This window comes from Carassius auratus, chromosome 1 (assembly GCF_003368295.1).
Source record: "Carassius auratus strain Wakin chromosome 1, ASM336829v1, whole genome shotgun sequence".
NCBI lineage: Eukaryota > Metazoa > Chordata > Actinopteri > Cypriniformes > Cyprinidae > Carassius > Carassius auratus.
Window position 1 is genome coordinate 11,456,293 of NC_039243.1, and position 26,837 is coordinate 11,483,129.

At 35.9% G+C, this 26,837-nt stretch overlaps 2 protein-coding genes across 6 annotated transcripts in view; both read right to left on the minus strand.

Annotated features, from left to right (window-relative positions):
* LOC113109348 (myb-like protein U) overlaps nt 1-26,837 on the minus strand; it is a 972,647-nt gene that overhangs the window by 768,279 nt on the left and 177,531 nt on the right. The window lies entirely within an intron of this gene.
* LOC113109226 (protein sidekick-1-like) overlaps nt 1-26,837 on the minus strand; it is a 132,037-nt gene that overhangs the window by 29,493 nt on the left and 75,707 nt on the right. For all 5 annotated transcript variants that reach the window (XM_026272893.1, XM_026272894.1, XM_026272892.1 and 2 more), the window contains 13 exons: nt 26,316-26,463; nt 22,541-22,681; nt 20,858-21,039; nt 18,933-19,048; nt 18,468-18,663; nt 14,751-14,849; nt 13,385-13,576; nt 12,647-12,768; nt 9,016-9,125; nt 8,439-8,589; nt 4,908-5,145; nt 2,811-2,926; nt 334-523 (listed from right to left, as the gene is read on the minus strand). In XM_026272893.1, coding sequence (XP_026128678.1) covers nt 334-523; nt 2,811-2,926; nt 4,908-5,145; nt 8,439-8,589; nt 9,016-9,125; nt 12,647-12,768; nt 13,385-13,576; nt 14,751-14,849; nt 18,468-18,663; nt 18,933-19,048; nt 20,858-21,039; nt 22,541-22,681; nt 26,316-26,463 — 2,001 coding nt within the window. The remainder of the gene's footprint in view (nt 1-333; nt 524-2,810; nt 2,927-4,907; nt 5,146-8,438; nt 8,590-9,015; nt 9,126-12,646; nt 12,769-13,384; nt 13,577-14,750; nt 14,850-18,467; nt 18,664-18,932; nt 19,049-20,857; nt 21,040-22,540; nt 22,682-26,315; nt 26,464-26,837) is intronic.

The following is a 26,837-nucleotide window of genomic DNA, read 5'->3' on the forward strand; positions in this document are numbered from 1 at the left end:
AAGTGTCAGCGAGCATGCATGTGTGTTTGTCTGTGACTGGAGCCACGTGGGAGGTAATGCCAGTCTGAATGTCGGGCACAGCTGGAAACCACCAGAGCATGTAGCAGGACATAACTATAAGCTGTGTGTGTGCGTGTTTACAGGTGTGTGAGTGGGTGAAGGAACATCTGCTAAGCTTTCACTCAAAGTCTAATTTTGACCCAATGTGTGTGTGAACATTTATTTTTGCTTTTATTATGCCTGTTTGATTTGTCAGAACCAGTGGGAATGTGTGAAGAATTAGATGATGCCTTCTGTTCAGTGGGTGATGCATTGATTTTATTGGTTGCTTACCATCATCCTTGGTTCTTTCAACTGTGGGGGGGAGGCTGGGTGGTCCATCTCCGACACGTGTAAATGCGAGCACCTGAACCTCATACAGGATGAATTTCCTGAGGTTTTTTAAAAGAAGCAAGTGAGTTTGGTTCCCGTTCACCAGCTGGACCTGGGGAGCCCGCTCTAAATCTTTTTCTCTGTATAATACCTAGCGATAAAAGGAAACATGGAAATATAGGTCACACAGAAACAGTTTTGATGTGATATAGAGCGTTGGAACATCCTTAAATCAACAACAACTGTACAGTGTGTAGTAGTGCTCGCTAATTACTATTCTATATATACTACTCATTCTTAGGGTTTTGAGCAAACCCCTAATGGATGATTAAATAGACCAGAATATCATGGTCATGTACGTACTGCAGCTAAATTTGGTATCTGCAGCTGTAATTTACAGGCATGACAAATGCACTCCTAGAGTTACCGTATTTTCCGGACTATAATTCACACTTTTTTCATAGTTTGGCTGGTCCTGCGACTTATAGTCAGGTGCGACTTATTAATCAAAATTAATTTGACATGAACCAAGAGAAATGAACTAACAGAAAACATTACCGTCTACAGCCACGAGAGGGCGCTCTTATGCTGCTCAGTGCTCCTGTAGTCTACACTGAGCAGCATAGAGCGCCCTCTCGCTGCTGGAGACGGTAATGTTTTCTCTTGGTTCTAGGGTCTAAATAAATGCGACTTATAGTCCAGTGCGACTTGTATATGTTTTTTTCCTCGTCATGACGTATTTTTGGACTGATGCGACTTATACTCAGGTGAGACTTATAGTCCGAAAAATACGGTAAAGGAAATTTAGGAGATTTACTACCATATATAAATGCGGTTGTCACTCCTGAAACTTTATAGTGAGTCCGCTGCAATAGAGCTGTTCAACAGAGTTCTTTTGACTTGAGAAGTCAACCACACGGCAACAGCTCACAACACTTCAAGCATCTTTTGCACGTGCAACCATCACTGTTTCTTTAGATAAAAATTAAGAAAAAAAAAGTTCCACGTTTTGTTTAAGTTGGGTCCTGACTTCAGAAGTGATCAATAATTAATTGTGTTATTTCATTTCCTCCCCGCTTTTTACAGTGTAAGCATTTTATCAATTGACTTCTTCCGACAGTGTGTAAAAGGAAAACCTGTTTCAGCAATTTCATGATCTTGCATCATGTCACTCTACACAGCCTAAGCAGAAAATTGAGAAAGCCTTATACAAGCAACAGTGCAAAGGGGTTTCAATAGCTTCACATACTTTATAGATGTGTTCAAAATGAACACAATACGAACTATGTTCGGCTGAATGTGTGCATTAAAGCATGAGGAAAAACTTTTGTAGATGTGTGTATTAACATCTCTTTGTGGTACAAAGTGCCTGTGGAGCATGATACTAGCATTACATTAGATGTGTAGAAAGGTACTGCATACTCTTTTTTGCTACGGTGCTTCTGATTGGTTCTGCTATGTGGTGGTTTGGCTGTTGATATATATATATATATATATATATATATATATATACGCATAGTTTTTTTAACACTTAAGTTGCAATTTAATGTAAACAGCAATAGATCTTCCATATTGTAATGTATATTCATATGTAATGGACTTTCAGGTGAAATGTAGGGCAGGGAAAATCCATTGGTTGATAATTGGATGGATGCAAATCTGAATGCGAGCTTGCAGTTTATTTTGGAAGAGCAGAGTTGATGCTGACTAAATAACTTGAGAAGTCCGACACATCACCGGAGACAAATCGGTCATTTTGGTCATTTTGAAAAATGAAACATGCATTCACAATGAGATCAATAACACAATTTTCATTTCCTGTCGACTTTAAATATAGCTACAGACTATGTTATCAGCAGTTAAAATCATTTCAGAAAATTGTGACATTAGAATACAAATACATGTTTAGGTGGCAACATTCTTTTGAAAGAACACAAATGTCTATGATAACATCCTAAACTGTAAAATTACTGCAGAAACTATGATTTAAACAACCTTACAGTTAAAATAATGTCAGTTTTGACAAAAATAAAATGTAAAATCCTGCAATTTCAGCCCACTACATTATTATGTATATTATACAGTATGTAACTGGTCTGAATAAAAATGGCAGAGAGGCTGAAAAAAAATGCTAATTCACCTTCTGACAGTCTGACAGAAAAATGGATTATTCATGGCAAAATTATAATTATGTCATCATAAATATGAAGATTTCATGTTTTTAAAATACTTGACCATTTCATTGTATATACTAAATAAATAAATCAACACATTTGCTTGTTAAAATATTAAAATATCTTCCTAAACAAGCACTGATATGTCTCCATATACAGTAATAATTCACCCTTCTGCAGTGTTTTGGCCGGCAGAACTCTCCAGCCAAACCTGAGGGGGATTTTAAGGGTCTTAAAGCGTTCTCTTTGATGTAGTAACCGTACCTTGTAACCAAGGATGTGTCCATTCTTCTGGTGTTCAGGGACCGAACCCCAGGTGACCAATATACTTGTGGAGCTCACCGCTTCTGCGCTCACATTTTCTGGGGCACCGGAGGGAACTGAAAACACACCCATATGAAAAGCCATTTTATACTAACACAAAAACCTGCTCAAGGCTGTGTGTTAGAGTGATTTTTACAACACTGAAAGGCTGTTTTTCATCATATTGGAACAACAATAAGATAAAAGACTCCAATTATCATTAATAATAATGCGAATAAACAATTCCACCAAGTAATACAGCTCATTAGCCTAAGGCTGATGTCTTACCAGCTGACTAAAAAACTATTTATTTTGGTCAGGGTTTCACATCTACTGACTATTTTTTGCTGAAATCTCATTCTCTTCTATTGGAGTCTGTCACGTGTACTGATTAAAAACGGAGGTCTGACAACTTATACAACATCCTCTGACATTTCTCCATGATTTCTTGTCATGTGAAGCTTCGCTGAAATAAGAACACGAGAACTGCGTAAGTATAAATTCTTGTAATAGACTAATTTAGGATACAATTTGAAGGGGCAACTTTATCCAGTGATTGTATTGTATGTGATGTATAGTTGTTCCTTCATGGCTTGCTGGCATACACTATGTTCATGCACAGCTTCAGTGAGAAAACAATTTTCTTAAGTCCGATTCAGATGGTTATTGTTTCTCATGTGAGCATTGGTAAATATACATTTACATGGCCCCTTATATAATATTACAATTTTATATAATACAATTTTTTTTTTATTATATTGGATACCTGTTGCTGCCATAATAATGACCCATTTCCGATGTTGCCATGCTTTTCTTTTCTTGCTTCTTTTTGTTCTTAACAGCTCCCACTTGCTGTGGTGGAGCAGTCATGAAATACTGTTCCTGTAAATACTTTCCAGCATTTCATTAATAAATATGCATGCAAATTATGGTCAAGTGCAATAGTTCCTGTACGGTGTTCGGCAGTGGTCAAAAAGGATTTAAACAGTGAATTCTGAATTGATAACTTCTTGTAAACTCGGAGAGGATTCAGACGCAATTAAATGACCACATAACCTTGGTTTTTGTCCAAAAACTGTGGGTATTTTGGCCAGGGATTTTTACTTTTTACCGACATTCTGGATTCGGACAGCAATAAAATCACAGACTAACCCCTGTAAATATTGGAACTAGTTTATGTCCCCATGAGAAACAATTATCATCCGAATTGGGCTTTGTTCTGTTATTTTTGTGTAAGAGAACTGCACAAAAAATTGTGTTTGCATTATATGGTTTTAAAGTTTTCGGACAAAAAATGAATCGCATCATGTTTGTCGGGTTCTTCAATGTGAGAGGTAGCTATCTGTAGGATCCTTACACTCCTAAAAAAAACATTGTAGGGTTTCAAACGTGTGTTTTCCAGGACTAGAATGCATATCAAATCTGCAAAGGTCATGAAAAAGCTGTGGACATTTCTACAGTGAATGTCATTTTCACAATCAACAGGAAAATTCATGGAGAAACGGATGTTTGAAACCTGTAAGTGGTCACTGCCAGGGCCACAAGTGCCCACCTCACCAGCTGCCTCTGATCATTTCAAACTTTCTAGAAGTTGTCTAGGGGTCGACAGGATCATTAACTCTGCAGGGAGTCGCTGGAGCTGCTAAAACCCACCCGCTGCGAGATGTGGCCTCGGGCACAGACTCCTTCAGAGTCTCCAAAGGCTATGTAAATGAAGCTTACGACCAAAAATCGGCTAGTACTGCGCAGCTAAACTATAGCTTGTTTAGAATTACTAAGGAAAACAGCAACTTGTGGCATTAATCATGAGAATATCTGTATTTATTTGTTGCTATCCATCTTATAAAGCACAAATAAAATGAAAAATGATCAAAATGGAAATTTGACCATAGCACAATAATGCTTTTATTAACATAACTCATTTGGTCACATACAAAACATCAACTATTTTGTTTTTTTTCCTCAAATGCATGACATGAATCACTCATTTATAATTTATTTTGAACGGTACTTTTGTAAAAATCAAGCATGTTTTCTGGAAATGTTTTGCTGTGTCACCTGACTCTTTAGTTTTGCACAGTACAGGACTGCTCCAGGGTCCAGGCCCGATGCCGTTAAAAGCCTGAATACTCAGCTCGTACTCCGTCCATTCCTCAAGTCCCTCCACCGTCACCTCACGAGAAAGGCGTTCAGAAATGGTCTCCATCCGGGGCAGGCCAAGCCCGTCTGCTCTCTGTGCACGTACACGGTAACCCACGCTTTCAGGATTTCCGTTATAAGCTGCCTCTGGAAGCGGCTAGAAAAGATGAAGAGGAAAATCTTTTGGGTGGGAAAGACTTTGATAAACCTACATCAATAATAAGACCCAAAAGCTGTGAATTGGATTGTAAGAGCGCTAGAAAAATTATTCTATGTAAAATGGTTTGACAGGATAAGGTTATATAGAGTGTCCTCAACATTTCTGAACACACCAGGCACTTAAAATAAATGGATTTCATTGCATTAGATAACAAAAAAGTAGAAACGGCACTCCTGCACTTTTTAAACAAAACAGTTCCCAAAAATAATATGACTGTAAGTTATAAAAAAAAAAAAAACAATTGCAATGTTGTCTAATGCAGTTAAATTAGACAGATACGAGATGGTTTAAAAGTCAAGGGGTCAGTAATATTCCCAAAAATAAATAAATAAATAAATAAATAATAATAATAAAAAGAAATATATATATATATATATTATGATGTATGTATGTATGTATGTATGTATGTATGTATATATATATATATATATATATATATATATATATATATATATATATATATATATATGACCCATTATATTTATAAAGTGTCAGTAGAAAAAAAAAAGAAAAACCTTAGCTGCTACAGATTTTTATTAAACAATTTCTGTTCTTTTAAACCTTCTATTTATCAAAGAACATCTATTTTTATCATTGCTTCCAAATTATTTTAAGAAGCACAGCTGTTTTCAACATTGATAATAAGTTTTTTTTTTGTTGTTTGTTTTTTGGAGCACCAAATTAGCATATTAAAAATTCTGCTTTCTAATCACAGGAATAAATTACATTTTAAAATATATTCAAATAGAAAACAACTATTTTAAAATGTAATAACATTTCAAAATATTACTGTTTTTGCTATCTTATTGATCAAATTAAATAAATGCATCTCACATCTTACCCACCCCAAATTTTAAACAGTAGTGTATAAAAACAGAAAATATTCAGTTGAAGAGAAACTTCAGTTGTCCAAACACATTTTGGTTGCCACCATTGCATTCGTACAGTAACGAAATTTAAGGGCTGAAAAAGTTGCACAAATTTTCTGCATGCTAATCTTACTTAACAGGAATTGGAAATAAATGTTTTGTGGCTCATCCCAGTGGATAAGTTCTACGATCATCTGGATGAATGAAAACCTTCACAAGCATCAAATTGTGTGCAGCAAACAGAAAGGAAGTTCCTTAATCTCCTCATAAACATAAATTAAATGACATTTCAAATTGGCTGTAATGCAGTTCAGTCCCTCGCCTGCTACAGCCTCATGCTGGCACACGGCTCGGAGACATTTTCCAGCATTGGATGCCAAGAGTTCGCACATGGTTGCTTGCCTAGTACTTTAATGCACACTCAAAACCTAACGATGTTCACAGCTTCAGTACGTTGACTGCTTGAAAGCATTTCTATTAAAATGCTTTTGGCGAGTTGATGAATGCTGATGCAAGTGACTTCATAGGTATGGGCCAAATCAGTGTTTGACTTCTTATGGTCTTCACGGTAAGCTGCTAATCTTTAGTTGCTTGTAACATCACGATTTAATATATGATGTGATATAAAAAAATCGTTAAAAGCTATTTCATCTATGTCCATTTGAGTGTCAGTCCATCTACAACAAGCGACAAGCATTTCGATGAGCTTGTTTCACTTGGGTTTATTTTCAGTTTGGGTAAATCAGATTAGAAGCGGCTAGTGAATAAGACTTTTGTACTGAAACACCAGAATGGTTTAGTTAATCAAAACTAATTTGTGTTGCTTTCTAAATACTTCTGAAGGTCAATGCATTTCCACAGCAACTCCTCATAAAATACATCTTCCAATGTCCTCATTAAAGACATTAACACTTAAGAAACTTGGGTTGCTTGGGAAATGACAGAAGAGCAGTAAAAGTATATCCTTTTATTTTATGGCTGCTACATAGTAGTTTGAATATGAGTGTGATAAATGACTATCCATAAAAAAGGTTAAGAGGTCACTGTTTGCGTTTTCAGCGCTTTTGAAGTACTGCATTAAGCACTATTATGTCCTGAGGGTCATTTTTTACCATCAACACCCCACAAATGTGTTACTACGACCAGGGGAGGCTTGGCAGAAGCCATTTTTTTTTTATTAAATGGAGTCCTGTCTTATGTAATGACAGCCTTCGTGTAATGTGCCTCTACAACTCAGGTTCTTCGATCGCTCTTCAGGTTTTGAAAAGGTGAGGAGGGAAAAAAGGAGAACTGAAGGAGAAAATAACAGCAATTACATCTGATACTGACAGGTACTATGGCTTGTGATAGCAAAAAACAGACAGGAAAAATAAGCTGTCAACCTCTTCCAGTATATCCCTCACATATTCAGTGTGCGCACAGAAACACAACAGACAGTCTCTGCATGTGTTTGAGCGTGCATAAATGGCTAGATTCTTATGAGAGCTCCAGTTTTTAAGATAAAAGTTCACAAAAAATGTCCAGAACCACTACCTTTAGATGCAACAGGAGAAAAATGTTAAGCTCTTTAGCTCTTATAAATTGCATATGTTTGGCAGAATGTATATATATATATATACTATTATATTTCACACACACACATTTTTCCCCTGGGAATAATGATATACACTTTTAATATTTTTTATAGAAAATGAATTCAAATACAACAACAAAGAAATCTTAATGATAAATATATAATGGAAATGATGAATGTGTGATATGTACATCATCAAAAAATAACATGACATCTTCTAGTGATTTATTTGTGAATAATATAATTTAATATTGTTCATTTTAATAAACCAATTAAAAACTGATTAAATTTGTGTCTCTAAAAAGTCCCGGGTGGAATTTTAAACGTATTAAAATGTTTTCATAAAAAAAAAAATATTCATATGGATATTTTGCCACATTATTGCAACATTATATAGCATTGTGTATATAAATAAAATATTCATTTAATATAAAAAATCTGGAAACAGGTATTTTTTATTATTATTTTTCATTATTATGGTTCATTAATGGTCAAAATGAGGGTTCATTCTGATTGGGAAAAATATTTATTTTATATTTTAAAGTGTTATTTATACCTGTGACAGCAAAACAGAATTTTCAGCAGCTGAAGTGTCACTATGCTCTTACTGAAATTGAATCCATTTTTGCTTCATATAGAAGTTATAATAAAAAAAATTTAAAAAGAAAGAGAAAAAGAAAAATAATCATACTGACTCCGGACTTTTTTACAGTATAGTATAGAAGAACAAAATCATATTTAGATGTAGAAAACCTGTACTTGGTGCAAACTTCACCATCATTTCTTACCTCCCAGCGAATCCTTAAACTTGTTTCACTTGCAGAAATGACTATGAGATTTGTCGGGGAAACATCTGGACTAGACTGCAGGGTCTGCATCATACGAGATGGCTGACTGAAGGGACTCGAACCCACAATGTTCACCTGCTTCATCCTGAACCTGAAAGGAATATGTAGGAGAGGAGAGACAAAAACAGCGTTTTTTAATTCCCAGGTCTTGCTCTTGAGTAGCGGGACAAAGGGGAATTTTGGACAGGATAACAGATCTGTACAGCCTCTGATCATCTGTAATCCCTTTAGGACAAGATAGTGTGCTGAGATTCAGAAGGCAATCTTTCCACAGGACCTTGAGAAAATCAATTATTGAGAGAATTAGAAAAGGAGAGTGAAAGGAAGACAGAGAGAGAGAATGAAGAAAAACAGGGGAAAAAAAGCTGGAGATACAGTACGTAACGCAGGGAGAGCTGGAAATATAATGAGTGTTTGGTCAATATTGAAAGGACATTAACAGCTGAAATTTACACTGAAACCCTGCTAGGTTGATGGGAAAGTGGTTTTCCATCCAGCAAAGGAGCAAAAAGCTCACCTGTACTGAGTGAAGGGAATGAGATTGGGAATCTCCAGAGTGTCTGAGGCTGGTGGACTGTCTATCTCATGCAGAAGCTTCCATTCCTCGTCCTCACCCACAGTCCCCACCTGTGGTCACACAGAGGATGAGTTTGAAACGAAGAATGCACAGCCTTCTGCATGCCACAATGGACAATATACAATACAATATACCAGACAATATTTAAACACACACAAAAAATTATAAAATATGACAAGCATTCCAAACTGTCCTGTGCTTTACTACAGTCACATGACCTCACATGTTGCATATTAATATCAGTTGTAACTTTTTTCTACAGTACAGAGATGGCAAAGGAACAGTAGCATTATTCCATGCTAAATGCTTTAAACAGTATTAAACTTTGCTGCACGATCTCATTAATGATGCATGTCGTTAAGTTGGAAATAAAAATGGTTGTTTTTTTTATTTTTTATTCAATATTATGTAAAAATGTCTAATCATCATCATCAAAAAACAAAACAAAAGAAAAAATGACGCAAACATGTCAACACAGCATAGATATCTTTTTTCCATTTATAATCCAAGCTTGAGTAAAAAAGCCATAACTTTTGGTAGTCAACTGACATCAACATGACAATCAACAAATTAGATGTTAAGATTACAGTTGAGACAGCTTACAGTTCATATCAGATTTCACTTGATGTATACTGAAAATATGGGCAAATCAAGTCCCCCAGACTGTGTACAGTACATATCCTGCATCCCTCATTCCTATTATGAGTAGTATGGCAGTGTCATTCCAAATATTTGGAGAATCAGATTCAGCAGTCAGAGCTGATGAGAGAAAACTTTAGACTGACAGTGAAAAGCAACAGCAAACCCAACCGAGCAGCCCACAGTGCAGACTCCATATCAGGGCTGTTTCCTTTGTTTTTATGTGCTTTGTGTTTTTCGTTCTCTACAATGATATGTGAGAGCCAGAGAGGACGTGTCTATTTAACCACCTTGATCTTAATAGGGCCATAATAAGATAATGAGCTAATTAAAAAGTGGATCCACAACATGAAAAAACAATTGCTACAAAGAGACGCCAGATAATGTAACCAATCATGATCTGCAAACCAAAACTGCTTATCACTTCAAACACGTCACAATCATGTGACTCACATTTCCTCCAGGACCTCACAGAGAGCTGCTTTCACTTATTCATAGAGCAACCTGTGATTAATTTCATGCGGTTAGCTCTTTCCTATCATTACCATGTAAAAACTGTCAAAATACTTAAAAGGGGGCATATTCTACACTTCTAAAGCATTTCAATTTCCCCCTGAAGTTCACTTATGATGTTAGTCAAGGTTTCTTACACAGAAAACAGTCAGCATTTTACATTTTCCAGCCTCTCTATGACCCTCTGACTGTTTTTGGCTACTGCACCTTTCAAATTTCCATTTGTCCTGTAAATGACCTCTGCTATGTAACCTCATAGTTTTATTCCATGGCAGAAACACACACACACACACACACACACACACACACACACACACACACACACACACACAAACAGACAGAAAGACAATAAATAAAACTAACTGAGATTTCAGAATTCTGAGTTTAAATATCTCACAATTCTTATACTCTTTTTCTTGGAACTGAGAGATGTAAATTCAGAAATGCATGGTGAAAAAAAAAAGACGCAATTACGTTGTCATTATTATTCCATTGTGGAAACAGACTAAATGATGCTTTATTAACAAAGTTCAGGACACACATTCATATAATTAGCCCAATGTGCACAAGAGGAGCACATTCAGTACTCAGAAAGGAAGTCCTATAGTTTTGGACCAACATCAGAGTAATGATAATAGAATTTCTTCATCACATAAAGACTGAACAGGTGTTGGTATATAAATGTTGCTAAACATATGCTAATTAGCTCCTGTCGGTGACATTGTTTCTGCAGTCTTACATCCATAAATAATCTGGGTGGACTGGGGACAAAGGCAGAAAAAAATCAGCTTTCCATGATATGTTCCTTTTATGTCTTATATCTCAAAACATATGTTGAAACAACTAGTACTCGGTTTCCATGTAAACACTGCATCTACACGACACGTTTTGTGCAGCTCTGCTTAAGCAGAAGAAAGGAGGAAAGGTGAAAAGATTACAAAGGAAATCAGAATTGGCAAGCGACCTGGTCCAGGATACAGCTGTGAAGAAGTCAGCTGTGAAAAAACCCCAGCCCAACACAAACTGATTTCTAAGCCACAGACTTAAGACCCCATTAGTGCCACCTCAGTACCTCTAATCTGCTCCTCTCTCTTCTCTCATCCCTCCCTCTGACTCCCTCCCTCCTGCTCTCCCTCGATTAAACAGTATTAAAGACAGGAGTGGAGAAAACCAAGAGGAAAAGAGAGGGATCTCATTAGGAGGAGTTTTTCTCTTCACGCAGCACTGCACTGGACGCCATCCAAGAGGGACTTAACACATATGCACACACACACACACAAACACACACAGCACACCTAAAGGACTGGGAGACATGGTGCATGACATCTCCTTAGCCTCCTCGTACTATGTCAAATACAGAGTGTGAGCTTGCATGTGTGTCGTTGTGTGTGCACTTTCTCCGGGGGAAAATGTTTTAGTGCAAGAGCAAGCCTGTTTTTCCCTGGAGATGAAGTACCTGCCAGACAACAGCATCTTCACTGGGGCACAGCCTGCCAGACAAAGGCATAACACACACCCACAAATACACACACACACACACACGTTTATACTTATGAGCACATACACTGAAAAGTCATATTCAATAGAGCAGTCTTGGCAGAGAGAAAACTGCAGTTTGTGGAAAAGATAACCATTCGGCAGAAGGAAAATTGCCATTTGTCACAAAGTTACTTATTTTGCAAAGAGAAAAAGGCAATTTGTGGCAAAGGTAATTTATTTTTATTTTTTTCAGAGAGAAAGGTGCCCTTCAAGGCAATATTTGCAGAGAGAAAATTGCAATTTGTGGTAAAGTTCAACAAGCAAATTTTTGTCATTTGCGGCAAAGTGAAACTATATATTTAATTTAATATATATTTGCAGAAAAAAATACCTTTCATAAACAAATAACCATTTTGCAAAGAGAAAAGTGCAACATGTGGCAAAATGCACAAAAAAAAAGAAGTAATTTGCTACTAAATTAACCGTTCTGGAGGTAAAAACTGCTGGTATTAACCATGACACACCAGTTATGAAAATTACAACCATTTTTCCGGAGAGACAAGTGTCAATCATGTCAAAGTTAACCATTTGGAAAAGAAAAAGTAGTTAAAAGTAACTAAAGTTAAGCAATGTTCAAAAAGAAAACGGCCATGCATGAAAACCTATACCATCTATGAAAAATTTAACCATGTTTCTGATAGAAAAGTGCACATTTTGTGGAAAAGTTAACAGTTTGGCTGCCAAATTAGCAACATTCATGACAAAGTTAGCCATTTTGCATAGAAAAAAAGTGTACTTTGTTGCCAAGTTAATCATTTTGGAGAGCGAAAATTGCTATAAGTGACAAAGTTAACCATTTTGCCCAGTGCTAATTGCTACTAATGTGAAAAACAATCTAGCAAAGCAAGTTTTGATCAATTTTACCCACACGCCTACGCACCTGTCCTTCTACGATCCATTTGGAGATGGCGGTTTTGCCGTCACTGCCGGGGTGGAACTTTATGGTGGTGGAGCGAGGACTGATGTTGGAGATGACCAGATTGGACGGTGCGCCAGGAAGCTCTGTCCAGCAACACAACAACCAAAAAACATATTTATGCAACTCACAAGCTGCTCTAATTGAAACATTTCCTGCATTCTGTGTTCTGCTCTCTGTCTGTTTCTTCATTATCCTTCAAAGAAAACTCTTGTAAATGGGCCCATAACTCACTTCAGAGTCAATGAGGTTTTGTGTACAGCGGTGAACGTTGGCGTTACGGTTTATGATTAATTGGTAATTAAATAGATTGATAATGATATTTGGGTGGTTCACGGTGGCTCATTCAACAGTAGATAAAGCTCGTTCTCTCCCGACTCCACAGCATATCAGTGGGAGATAATGAGTGTAGCTTGGCTTTTGGTCATCATCATTTATTTCATGTTCTCCCTAACACACGCGCACACATGCAGCGGCCCCAAGAGCTTCATTCCAACTCGGTGTGATGTATTACAGTCTTACTGACTGTGTCTCGGATTGCTGGTCTATGTGAAATATGCGCCCCACTGCGGCATGCTGTTTCATGTGCTGAATTTCCTTTAGAGTTCGAACACGGTGACTATCACTGATCCCCAAGGGAGAATTTGATGTATTAAAGTGATGCTAGCATTGAAGCGTATGTTTGTTTGAGAGTGTGGAGACCTGGTGGGAGTCCTGTTGAGATGGTGGACGAGGTGGCAGTACCGGTGCCGGCCTGTGTAACCGCAGCCACCTGCAGAGTGTACGTGGTGAGTGAAGTAAGCCCGGTCACTTCGTACACCAGCGTAGAATTGGACAGATTCTGAGATACACGGGTTTCGTTCTGACCGGCCTCCTCCCAACACAACACATAACCTATGGAGAGGTGGAAATGAGGAAATTAAGCTTTGCTCCACAACTTGAACCGCCTTGCTGATTTTTGTCTACATAGGCAGTAACCGGCTCTTACAAATGGCTGAATTGAAACTCTCTTTATGGTTCCTTGCATGCATTTGCAAATTTAAATTGCTTGAAAGATGCACTACCTCACAATTATTACCACAGTGTTGTAACCAAATCAAAGCAGTAAGCTATTAAAGCTTCTTAACTACACATCCTAGTAATATGACAGTAATTCAGATATTTTCATAATTATGTAACCATAAACAACCAGAAACTATATTTCGGCAAACCTTTTACACTCTTGCTACTTTTTTATTTTTTTAATTTGTGCAATAATAATGTGTTTACAACTTAATTTTGTCATTTTTGCCATTGATTTTACACAATTTGTGTATATTTTATATTTTATATTTTATTTTATATTTTGTGTATAATATTTTTACATAATTTGACAAAATAACAGTTTGACTGTAAATGACACAATAAAAACATTCCACCCACAAGTGATATTTACCTTTATTTTTCATGTCTCAAATTATATTTAACTTGATTTTTCTTGATTATTTAATCTCAACCATTAATAATCTAAACAACATAAATGCTTGTTTAGATGATCAAAATGTTTAATTGAAGTTTAGAATTTACTCTGCAAAACAACAAAACTCTCGAAAGAAATAGCACTCTTAACTATTCTACTTTTTTTTTTTTGTTTAAACAAATTTAGTGACTTTATTTAAAGTGTACTTGTTTTTAATGTTTTAAACGTTTTTCTTCATATTAAAATAAATTCAAAAAATGCAACTGGAAACTAAAATAAATTAAGACAAGACAAAAATTCTCCAAGTGCGAAGGTGATCTTTATAAAGTAAAAAAAAATAAAATAATAATTTGTAAACGTTTTAAACGTTTTTCTTCATATTAAAATAAATTCAAAAAATGCAACTGGAAACAAAAATAAATTAAGACAAGACAAAAATTCTCCAAGTGTGAAGGTGATCTTTATAAAGTAAAAAAAAAAAAAAAGACATTTTAAATCTGCTAGTTTTAACAAAAGTCAGGCACAGGAACCTTGCAGAGCTGGAAAGATTAGTGAGAGTTCCTGTGGCGGTTGAGCTGAAGCTGTGATTGGATAATTGAGCCTGTTCACCTGTGATGATGCCGTTCTTGTCTTCCGGTTCCTGCCAGCTGATCCTCAGAGATGTGTCCAAGATCTCAGTGAAACTCAGTTGAGTCACCGGGCCCGGTTCTACAGCACACAAACACAATGTTAAAGGTGCACTCAGCAGGTTTCTCTGAAAAATGTCAATATAATTTGAGAAATACTTTATTTTCACTATTAACTAGTTGTTTATTATGCATTTTGGCTGTTTTTTATTACTTATAAAGCACATATAAATATTATTATTTATAAAGCTTTATTCTGCATGACCATACTTTAGACCACATTGCTAAACTTAACTACTGTACCTCACAAGCTATAAGCAGCAATTTAGGAGTTTATTGAGGCAGAAGTCAAAGTTAATAGTAAGAATTAGCTCCTAACTAGTGTGTGACCATAATTTGCTCGTACACTATTTGAGTACTTAAGCATACAAAGAGTGCATTTCTATTAGAAGCAGAAGGTCAATTGACCGTGAATACACAGCAGTTGTGTTGATGTTCTTACTGCAAGCACATGTGTGTGTGTGTGTGTGTGTGTGTGTGTGTGTGCACATGGAACAAAGCTTGTTATTTATTGGGCAGTATGTTACAGACACTTTAAAATCCGCTCATGGTAAAGGAATACCTTGGACCTTCCGCAAGATCATAATTCTTCCAATATAGAGCTTATTGCTGTGAACATTTGTGTCACAAATGCAAATAGGCAAAAGCAAATGATGTGTTTGTTGGCAATTACCCTTATGAGTTAGCAGTCATTCAGTGGTTAATCAATCATGCATACACACCCGCAAGACAATACATCTGACAGGCAAACATGACATTTGCCTGAAAAGCACAGTGGTTAATGTGTGCGGATAAAGCTTCAATCTCATTAGATCTAACACACGCGTGGCAAGCCTGTCAAGCAGACCTTATAAGAGTCGTCTCGCTAGACTGACGGGTTAATCCATCACATGCTTATGAGAATGTGTGACTCCATGTAACTCACTGCATTGCAGTTCCAATTACTTTTCTATTCATTTTCTTTTTGGGCTGACCTGCAGGTCAAGGTTCAGCTGGTTAGCATGGTCACTGCTGGTAGATGCCCTAAATACACCATACATTCAAAAGGCATCGATTTTAAAATATATCCTTTTATTATGAGCAGCTTTGTTATTGTTAACTTTAATATTCAGCTAAATAAAAGCTAAAATACAATACAAATTAGACGAAAACTTAAACTTGAAACTTGAATAAAAATTAAGTTTAAGTACAAAAAATCACTAAAACAAAAAATAAAAATAAATTGAAGTTAAAGAAAAATACTAAAGAACTAATAAAATGACATAAGCTTAAACAAAAGTTACTAAAATGTAATTAAGGTTAAAATTAAAACTGAGAATTTCATATGAAAAAAAAAGCAGCTACTTGAAATAAAATTAGTTTAAACTGAAATACCAGAAATAAAGCTAAATTAAAGCTAGAAATAGAAACATACAAAAACACAAAGTAAAAAAAGTGACAAAAGCATATTACTAACAACATTCACGTTGTTACCTCACACAAGAACGATAATGTTTTGATCCGCATGTATGTTGCTGTGTTTAGTTATTCTGAATGGATATGTGTACTGTAGTAGATATGCAGTCAGAAGGCATTTGGTTTAGGTTCCGTTTAGTTATTATTATTATTATTATTTTTTTTTTTTTTTTTTTGCCATCTCCAAGTGGTCCTGCTCGGGGTTGTAACATGACTTCTCTAAAATATAAAAAACTCTTTGATGTTGCACTGTACACATACTACACAATTCAGATTCTGATTAGCATTTTATTTTTCTTTCATATGTGCTTATATGGACTCCTTATATCATTTGGTTCTTTGGTGTCCTTTTTGAGTTTCTGAGTGTCCTATTTTTGGATTTTTATCTTGGAAAAATATAGATGTTTGAGAATCACCCTTCAATTTCTTTGGTGTACTTTGCTGGATAAAGCAAATAATGACAAAAAAAACAAAAAAAACATTTGAAACAAGATAAATGGTCTATGCTTAATTTTATGAACTGTGCGATTAAAATGAATATTAATATGAATAAAACAACTATTCAACATATTAATAAATACCATCATAGTATATAAATAATACAAAAAGTAAATAGCAAATAGACTTTTGCAAGCAACATACACTAACTCTGAAAAGTTTTAGAAAATGTAGCTGTGCCAACAGGATTAAAATGTTGGATTCATATAATCAATACAAAAATACATAATAGTAAATACATTCCCTATACAGCATTAATAAAATATAATTCATAATAATTTCATTATATTGTAACAGATGTTTTAGCAGTATTTTTGGAGGTATGAAATAGACTTAAAGGGTCTATCAAAAATTGCACATTTCATGTTGCAACGCTGAACGCTAATGCTAACAAATAGTATTTGGCAGGTACTTCAGACCTTCTTTGGTTTTAACTACTTTTATTCACTTTGTTTCCATTCCATTCTTCGGAAAATTAAACCTGGGAATCAAAAAGATCCAGTTAGATGAGCAAACAAAGTGAAGTTCCCACATAATACTTGCATGAGCACAACGCTAAATCTTTTCATATTAAAAAAAAAAACAAAAAATGCCTGAGAGATGAGAGAGCTACTATGCACAATGGTTTTTCATGTCTAACCTGTTTGTGTGATTGAGCTATTCATGGGAAACAAGCTCCTGTGGCTCAGCATTGCAGAGAAGAACACATGCTGTTATCATCTGATGAAAATTACATTGTCTGTTAACAGCTGCGTGCGCATTCGCACACATATCCAAGCTTACACACACGGTGTGTGGGACAATCAATAGCAAGCACATGAGCATTGACTAACAGGAGTGATCCTGCTTCAATAATTGCAGGTTAGTCAAGGCTGAATCTCTGTACCTGTGGCATGACGTGAAAACAGTGCTTGGGTGGCCAATATATATTCAGTGAAAAGACTAATCAATGGCGATGTAAAAAGCACAATTATGTGGAAAATTGCGGAATGCATAGTGAAAGGGCCAAATTTCTCCTCTGTATCGATTTTGTTGGCTAGAATGTCAAACAAACAGGCTTGTTTTTGCAGAGAGATCTCTTTCTCAAAGCCTGCTGGACAGTTTTCAAGTAAAGAGTGTACTGTTAGTCGATTGTCTCCAATTAAACACAGAGGGACTGTCTGTAAGAGTGTGTGGGTATCTGCAAGAGTGTGAAATATGATTTTACATGTCAGCACTGCAAGCAAAACATTATATCCCAGAGGACACATTTATTGCTTAAAGGTTGATCTTTCATTGCTCAGGAGACTTAATGGAGCTCTCAGTTGCTTTTCATTGAAGAATCAACTGTTTTCTCTCCAAAAATAGACAGCAGAAACCAATGACACTATTTCTGACAGAGTAATTACTTTAAAGGAAGAGTTTAGTTGTGAGTCTGTTTCTTCACCAGAAAAGATTTGGAGAAATGTAGCATTGCATCACTTGCTCACCAATGGATCTTTTGCAGTGAATGGGTGCTGTCAGTCCAAACAGCTGGTACAATTTTTATTTTTTTTATTTAAAGTATATAAGGTCTGTAACAACATGAGGCTGAGGGAATGATGGTCGATTTTTCAATATTCCTTTAAACTAAAATTTCCATTTGTACTCAGTTTAATCTCATTGCTGATTTTTCTTAGTGATTTTTCTTGTTTGCATGTGTACTCACTGTCAGCATGAGTCTGGATGAGCTGTGGTGTGCTAGCTGGTCCATCGCCAGGAGTGGTAAAGCACAGCACTACTGTCTCATACCACGTGAACTTTCTTAAATTGCTAACGTAACCATAGTGACGTGACCCGTGGAACTCAGGGGCAATGGTCACCATGGTAATGCATTCCGGACAGTGTTCAGGCCACACCAGCAGCTGTGAGGCAAATACAAATAACAATAAGACATAGAAAAAACCTGATTAGCATACACTGCTCGGATTTAATTACTCAAATTTAAAGTTGCTGTTTTTGTCAGGCATTTAGCCAATCAATCATGCATACACACACACACACACCACAAGACAATAAACCTGCCAGGCAAATTGAATTGAATTTTCTTCCCTCCAACAGAAATGTTTCTCACTTCCACTCATATACACCATCAAACACACTCTCTCACATCCGTCTCTCTCTACGCTGTTACCTTGTATCCCTGGTTGATGCCGTTGATAAACTGCTGGGGTGGTGGTGTCCAGGTGAATTTGATGGTGGTGGAGTTGAGCGCAACAGCATCCACGTCTTGTGGGGGCGCTGTGGGGACTGCAGAGTGGGAGACAGTTTATCACTATTCTGAAAATGTGCATTCATCTATTTTTTTCATTCATGCCGTTATATTTCACGTAAAAGTTCAAAATGTGTTTGAATTTTGAATGCGCGTGGTATAAAAGAATGGCACATTTATTTATTTTATCAATCAATCAATCTATGATTCTTTCATTAATTTTGTTTGCCTGTATGTTACTTCATTAAAAAAATTATTTATCTGAAATTGACTTTATTAAATGCATTTAATAAGCAGCTCCAGGGAGTGAGTGTGCACAGAACTGTATAACAAAATTGTATTTAGTAATACTATATAACTATAAAATAATACTGTTATACTATCAAAAGAATAACTATTCGTTTTACTTTTAGAAAATCATTTTTGTTAATCGAAATGTAGCTGGAATAAAATGTTATATTACATTATACATTTAAACTTAAGAAAAACCCTAAGCAAAAACAATTGTTGTTTTAGAGACAAACTGAAATGAAATAATCTGAAGTTAAACATAGATAAAAAAATAAAAAAAAGAATTACAAAACATTGAAATTAAAATGAAAACTCAAACTATAAAAATCATATCTAATTTAAAATGTTAATAAATATTATAATAGTTCGTACATAAATAATATTAAAATAAAACTGCGTGGGATTAGCCAAAGTTTACAGGGTTTGTGCTTAGACTAATTTTAAGGCACACAGTAGCAAGTAACCTAAACAGTGATGACCAGATCTGCATATTCATCATAGTTTCTTTGAAGTAACCTGTTCTAAATTGCTTTTGGACGGACAGACAATATGATAATAGTCAAAAGTCTGGCTCTGCGAGACTATATCTGTTGTGACTACCTGGATTTTGGATTTAACCGCCTACCCAAAGCCTCCATTTCCATATATTTACACACTCTATATTTCAAAAGATCAAATGATGTTCACAGTGGCACTGATAATCACATACACATGAACTACAGTCTGTATTCAAATCCTTTCTTGTAGCCTATCGGTGCTATGCAGCAGGCCTGAGCGGGAAGTGGAAAGAACAAGATCATATTTCCATAAAGACTCATTGCTGCTTACACTTAATCTGTTTAAGATGGCCCCTTTAAGGTCAGGCCTGGCGAGTTGAGTACAGATTAGATATCGCTCAATTGGATTGGGCGCTCCGATTTGTCCTGCTGCCCTATTCATTTCAAACACAATCACACAATGGCACAAGGTTACATGACTGTGTCCAGAAATCTGAACTGAGACATAAAAACCGCCTCTAACTACGTGTACAGAAGCATTTGTTCCGGTCGCTATGAGAAGATGGCTCTGTGGACACTGGGTCTCTATTCATCTCTGCAGGAGTATCATTACTCTGACGTTAAATAAAATGAATAATCACGGCTGAAGGATCTCAGAACACCCCCACACTTCCTTGCACACACAAATTCACGCACATAAAGCAAATTAAATTAATTAATGGGTTACGGTCCCTGTTTGCCCAGAGTCCATAAATTTACTCTTCTTAGAAATAATCTTTTAGATTGCCGATCTGTGCAGTAAAGCCGACTAATGGATTTTACGGTTTCCATGGTTACTCCAGATATATTATGATATCGGTAGCTTAATGAGAAAGATGGTCATTTCGGACACAAACCTCAAAGGTTTGAAATATCAAGGGTTCGCTCAGACTGATGAAGCACTGTTTTTTTGTTTATATCTGTGTGTGTGTGTGTAGATGTGTGTGTGTGTGTGTGTGTGTGTTTGTTTGCGTGTGTGTGTGTGTGTGTGTGTGTGTGTGTGTGTGTGGATCGTCTAACCTCCTTGCAGTGTGTACTCAGTGACAGACTGGCTGTACACCCCCAGGCCCGCTCCAGTGTAGGCAGCCACTTGGATCTCATACTGCGTCCAGATGATGAGCTCTCCAATTAGACAGTAATTAATCTCTGCACTGGTGATGTTCTTCAGCTGAAACTCACCAGGAAGACCTGCCAATCTGTACCTGAGTGGGAGGGAAAGAGAATGATTTTTTTTTTTTTAAGATGATTGTGAACCTTTAACGCTAACACTCTCGCTCTTGATTTCAACTAGATGCGTTTTCTGTAGAAAATGAGAGTGGTGCTTACCCATGCACAACTCTCAGCCACAATGCTAGAACGTTGTAGGTGGCTTTCAGCACATTGCTATATGGTTGCTAAGGTATTCTGCGTGTTAAACAAAAGTAGTAGTGACACTTGCCTTGCCAAGTGCAGCTAATACAACTCATATCATCTACTACTGCATACATGTAATTCGAAAACCTGGTGAAAAACCAGGTTATGCCATCTTAAAGGGACAGTCCACATAAAAATGACTCACCTTTAATCTCAATTCAAACCTGTATGTATTTATGTCTTCTGCAAAACACAAAATAAGTTTTTGCATCACAGTAAGCTGCTTCCAGTTTGTTTCCAATGACCATACAATGGTATTCAATTGGAACCAAAACTTGGTTACCAACATTCTTCAAAACATCTTCTTTTGTGTTCCACAGAAGAAAGAAAGTCATACAAGTTTGAAAAAGCATAAGGGTAATTGATGACAGAATTAGCATTTTGGGGTGGATTATCCTTTTAAAGTCGCTATGTAACATAAGTAGCAGAAGTTTATTTTCTTCCATATTATAATGTACATCTGAGTGAAATGGATAATTGAAAAGAAAAGAGAAAAAAAAAGTAGGGTGGGGTCTTGATGATATTTTGGTCTTGATTCAATCCATCAGTTGTTGATTGGATGGAGGTAGATCTGAATGTGAGCTTGCAATTGATTGTAAGAAAGGGGCGTGAGGATGAGTTATTAATGACATTGTTGTTCTAGATAGTCGATCAGATAGACTACCATAGGTTTACTTGTAATTGTGTCTACATAAACCCTTATGTAGACACAATTACAAGTAAACCTATGGTAGTCTATCTGATCGACTATCTAGAACAACAATGTCATTAATAACTCACCTTCATGTCGTTCCAAACCCATGAGACCTCCATTCATCTTCTGAACACAGTTTAAGATATTTTAGATTTAGTCTGAGAGCTTTTTGTCTCTCCATTGAAAATGTATGTACGGTATACTGTCCATGTCCTGAAAAGGTAATAAAAACATCTTCAAAGTAGTCCATGTGACATCAGAGGGTCAGTTAGAATTTGTTAAAACGTCACTGGTTTCTACTGCAAACAGTTTTACCGTTTACTGCACGTTGTTATTCTCCTCCTTATTTACCCATAGCGGCTAATGAAACTTCCACGTTCAAGAAAAAGGTGGATTGAAATGACTGGATTTCACCTAAAAAAACTTCTACAGCAGTAAATGTGACCACATCTCTAATCTGTGCTGTCGCGTTACCACTGAAAAAAAGATTTAAAGACATTTTTGTTGCATCAAAATTCTATGTTCTGTATAAAGGAGAGTGTGTGGAGGGAAAGAACGATTTATTTGATAGAAATTCTAAACATCTGAAGCCATACCTGAGCACATAGCCTCTCAGGACTCCATTGAGCTGTGGTTCTGGGGGCGGCTGCCATTGGACCATGATGCTCTGGTTGGTACGGCCACTAGCCACGATGTTTTTTGGAGGTGCGCTGGGCGGTTCCTCTCGCAGCATCAGCCTGAGAGATAAAGTCATGAGAATCGCATCATAAAAGAGAAATATTTAGACCCTGGAGTCTTATCTGGAAGTTTCTCCCAGAGGCATCGATAGGTACTTAAAGTTTCCTTCAGAGCTTATCCAGTGGTCCTAAAGACTGAAACTGATCTTTCAGGTTCATAAGAAAGGACTTTAATAGTGCAGGAGTAACTGAGAGCTGACCCTGCTGGGGTAAACAGGGTTCGCTGAAATGACCTGAACATGACTCTGGTTATTTAAAAGTTGAAAACAAACACTGGAAAAACAACTTAAAGACCAAACTTGAGGAGAATCATCACCCAGTACATTTTAACATTGTAAATTTTTATTCAGCAAGTATGCATTAAACTGATCAAAGATTATAGTAAAGTTATATATATATATAATTCCAAATAAATGCTGTTCTTTTGAACTTTCTCTTCACCAAAAATCCTGAAAAATCAAGTTTTGTACAAAGTTATATTAAGCAGCACAAATATTTTCAACACTGATAATAATGAGAAATGTTTCTTAAGCAGCAACTCAGCATATTAAAATTATTTTCAGAAGGATCGTGTGGCACTTAAGACTAGAGTAAAAACTAAACTTTGCATTACAGGGATAAATTACATTTTGAAATATACTGAAATTGACAATGTTTTTAAATGATAATTATTTTTCAAATTATTACTGTTTTTAGTGTATTATTATTATTATTATTATTTATCAAATGAAGGCTTCTTTCACTAATATAAAAAAATGAACTGACTTCAAACTTTAGAAAATTACCGGTTTAAAAAATGCACATATGCTGCAAATTTGCTTAATGAAGCCTGGAAATGCAATGTTTGGTCCCCAAATCTGGTTACAAAGAGTTTAAAGGGTGGAACTGTGAACCCTTGTGGAATTTCAAGTTAACAGACAACAGAGTATATTGAGAAACTATGGCAAGCAGGGAAGAACCCCTAAATCAACTCCTTTTGTTTCCTATGAAGTAAAAAACTTTTCCTAAACCAAAAGAGAGCAAATTAAGCATTAAAATGCAAAAAAGTGACAACATTTCTTTTGAATATGCTATTTCAGCACATATCATATACAAACAATTTCAAAACTGATATATATATATATATATATATATATATAAACAATTACGTAATACAGAAAATAGAAAGTTCTGTTTTTAGCTTGACACCATTAGTGTAAATCAGTGAAATCTTTCATTTCTAAATTTGATCAATACCACAGGCTTCAGCTCTTAAATTCTGTCTGCAGGATTCTGGAGACTGTAGATCCCCAGAGCAGGCGATAAACAATCCTTCGCTCTAATCTGCGGTTTAAAGGTTATTAGCTTGATTAAGTGAGCAAGGCCTAAAGTGCCTCAAGCAAGCAATCTCGTAGGAAAGTTGCTAAGTCTGATTGATGTTTTGTCAAATAAACAATAATCATCCTAAACCAATTTAAAAGGCTTAGAAGCGGTTATTTTAGTCTATCACTCTGTTTCTTTTGCCGTATGAAAGGGGTGGGGTTGGATTGGGTATTGAGGGGATTGCTATTGTATTGTTTTTGTCATTAATGGCATAAATGGTTGTTTCTTAATTAAATGCAAATAAAAATAAGTGCTGAGTTGAGGGTTAAGTTTGCTTTTGTAAAATTCGAAACAAATTATTATTCAAAAACGTTAGTTGGACTTTTAATTTGTTTGTGGTGTGCCTAATATGATATACTAATATAAAATGGTCTTGAATGGAGCACATATTCTGTGAGTTCCTTTGATGATACTTTTCCAAAAAAAAAAAAAATGAAAAAGAAGAATAAAAGAAATAGAGATTTAAATTTTTCATATAACTGATGATGATCCTGACACTAATTGGAAACGAGGCCAAAGCAGATAGGTGCTCAAATTTTAATAAGTGCCCTCTCCATCAATATTAGATTTTTTTGTGTGTTTCTGTTCCATCTTCATCTCCTCACTCTCACTCTACACCATTTTTTCCTCTTGTTTTAACTGAGCGTTTTAAATTAAACACTCAGTTTAAAAGATACGTTTTTATACATACAAAGCTGGTGGTTTTAATTTACATTTAAACACAACTTTTGAATCAGCTAAAACATGGAAAAGATGTACAGGAAATTGTGGGTTTATAAATGAAAACTGAGTTTTGCCTGCTACCTTTTACTTTAAGTTGAAACTAAAATAACAAATACACTTTTTGTTTCTATATCAGACATCGGTCCAAATCACTGTTTTACAGTGTTAAGAGTGAATAGTATCAAGGTTGAGAAATTTCCATAATTTGTATTATACTGTTTTTTTTCTCAAGGTCATTTAAATGTTAAGTTGTTAAGACTGCCAGATCACGTTATTTAGTGGATAACCTTGCTGTAGTTGCTCTAATTGTGACAGTATATGCTTAATGGATTTTGCACGTTGCTAATTTTTTATGTTGCTAACAGACCCAGACATGGCTGACTTACTTCCTTGGGATATTGCATATTAAGATGCTGTCAACAATAAAGTGTGTGAACAAGAATGAATACGATCATATGCTCTGATTGCATGATATGTGACAAAGTGTCGTAAAGTTAAAAGAATATCATAACTGTCTTTAATGACACTTTTGGTCAATTTAATGTATTCTTGCATCCTTATTTTAACATACCATATTATTTTTCAATTATTACGTATTACCAATCAAACCTGAGCACTTCACATAGTCATTATGAGAGCAGAGGGAGTCTTTGGCTCAACTGGAACTACAGAATATAAACTGGCAATGTTGGTTTAATGGAGACTTGCTTCACATGAAAGCTAAGCTAAGAACTAGGAAACAGCATGACAAGCTTTTTCAACAAGTCTTTGATGATTGAGCAGGCCCTTCTTCCTGCCGTTTAGCAAAGAATACTTGGCATGTGCATTAGCCGTATGCCTGTGGCTTGAAAAACAGCCATTTGAACTTTTCAGGACTTTTAAGTTCTTTGAGAGATTTGATTCTATTTGGAATGCAGTCATTGTGATGTGTGCCAATTTATGTGTGAATAAAAGAATCACAAAACAAAATAGAAAGCACAAAAAGCAGTAGCCTCAGCGTGTGCTGAAGTGTCCTTCCCTCCAGCCAAGTTTGTATTTGACATTCTTTCACCATGTAGAATTGGCTTTGAGAAACGCTATTTCTTACACCTTCGTAGTGTTCCTGGAAGTGGAAGCTTTTTTTCTGCCCATGTGTCATAATGGCTCACAATCAGAACCAGCGATGAAAGCTCTCATGTAATTCAATTACAACCAACCTTTCTTTTGATAGGGTTCAAATCCTCACATTTAATAACATTCTGACTGTGTGTGTGTGCTGGACACAGAAAAATGGAAAGAGTTTTGAAAATTACTAGTTCCAATATGCTTGACTGGCTATGTAACTTACGACAGCCAGAATTCAAAGGATTTTGAGTTCGTTGGAAACAGATTTAGCTTGTTAGCATGGCCCAGTTACTGTAGCCCCTGCAGTTCCATGCTGTTGGCATGCTAGATCCTGATCAAAAACATTAATCATGATATCTTGCTCTAGCTTTCCAATACAGCTGTTATTAACAAGTTAGCGATATGCTTAGCTAGTAGGCTAAGATGTTAGCTTGTGACTGCTTACCTGTTGGTCTCAGCGCTGTACTGTCCACGTCCCACCTGATTGATAGCACACACTCTGAACTGGTACGTTCTTGCTGGTGTTAGACCAATTACTAGCAAACTGGTTAGTGCAGGACTAACATCATCCATGTAGATTTTCCATGGAGAATCTATCAAGAACAATCAGATAAAACTAAGTTTACTTCATCCATTGTATTGAATAGTTCTTATTGAAGTGTTCACATTAAAAATAACAATATGTGGTCATGGTACTGGCAATGCCCCAGTGTGCATACTTACAACAATTTTATCTCAGGCTCTGTGAATTTAACTAATTAACTGGTAACATGTTAAATTGTAACATTTAAATATGAATACGACGAAGAATTTAAAGTTTTTTGGGGCGGTAAGATTTTAATGGTTTTGAATGAAATTCAAATTCTTGCTGAACAAAAGTATTTAAGCTGCAGTAGGTAACTTTTGTAAAAATATATTTTTTACATATTTGTTAAACCTATCATCATGTCCTGACAGTAGAATATGA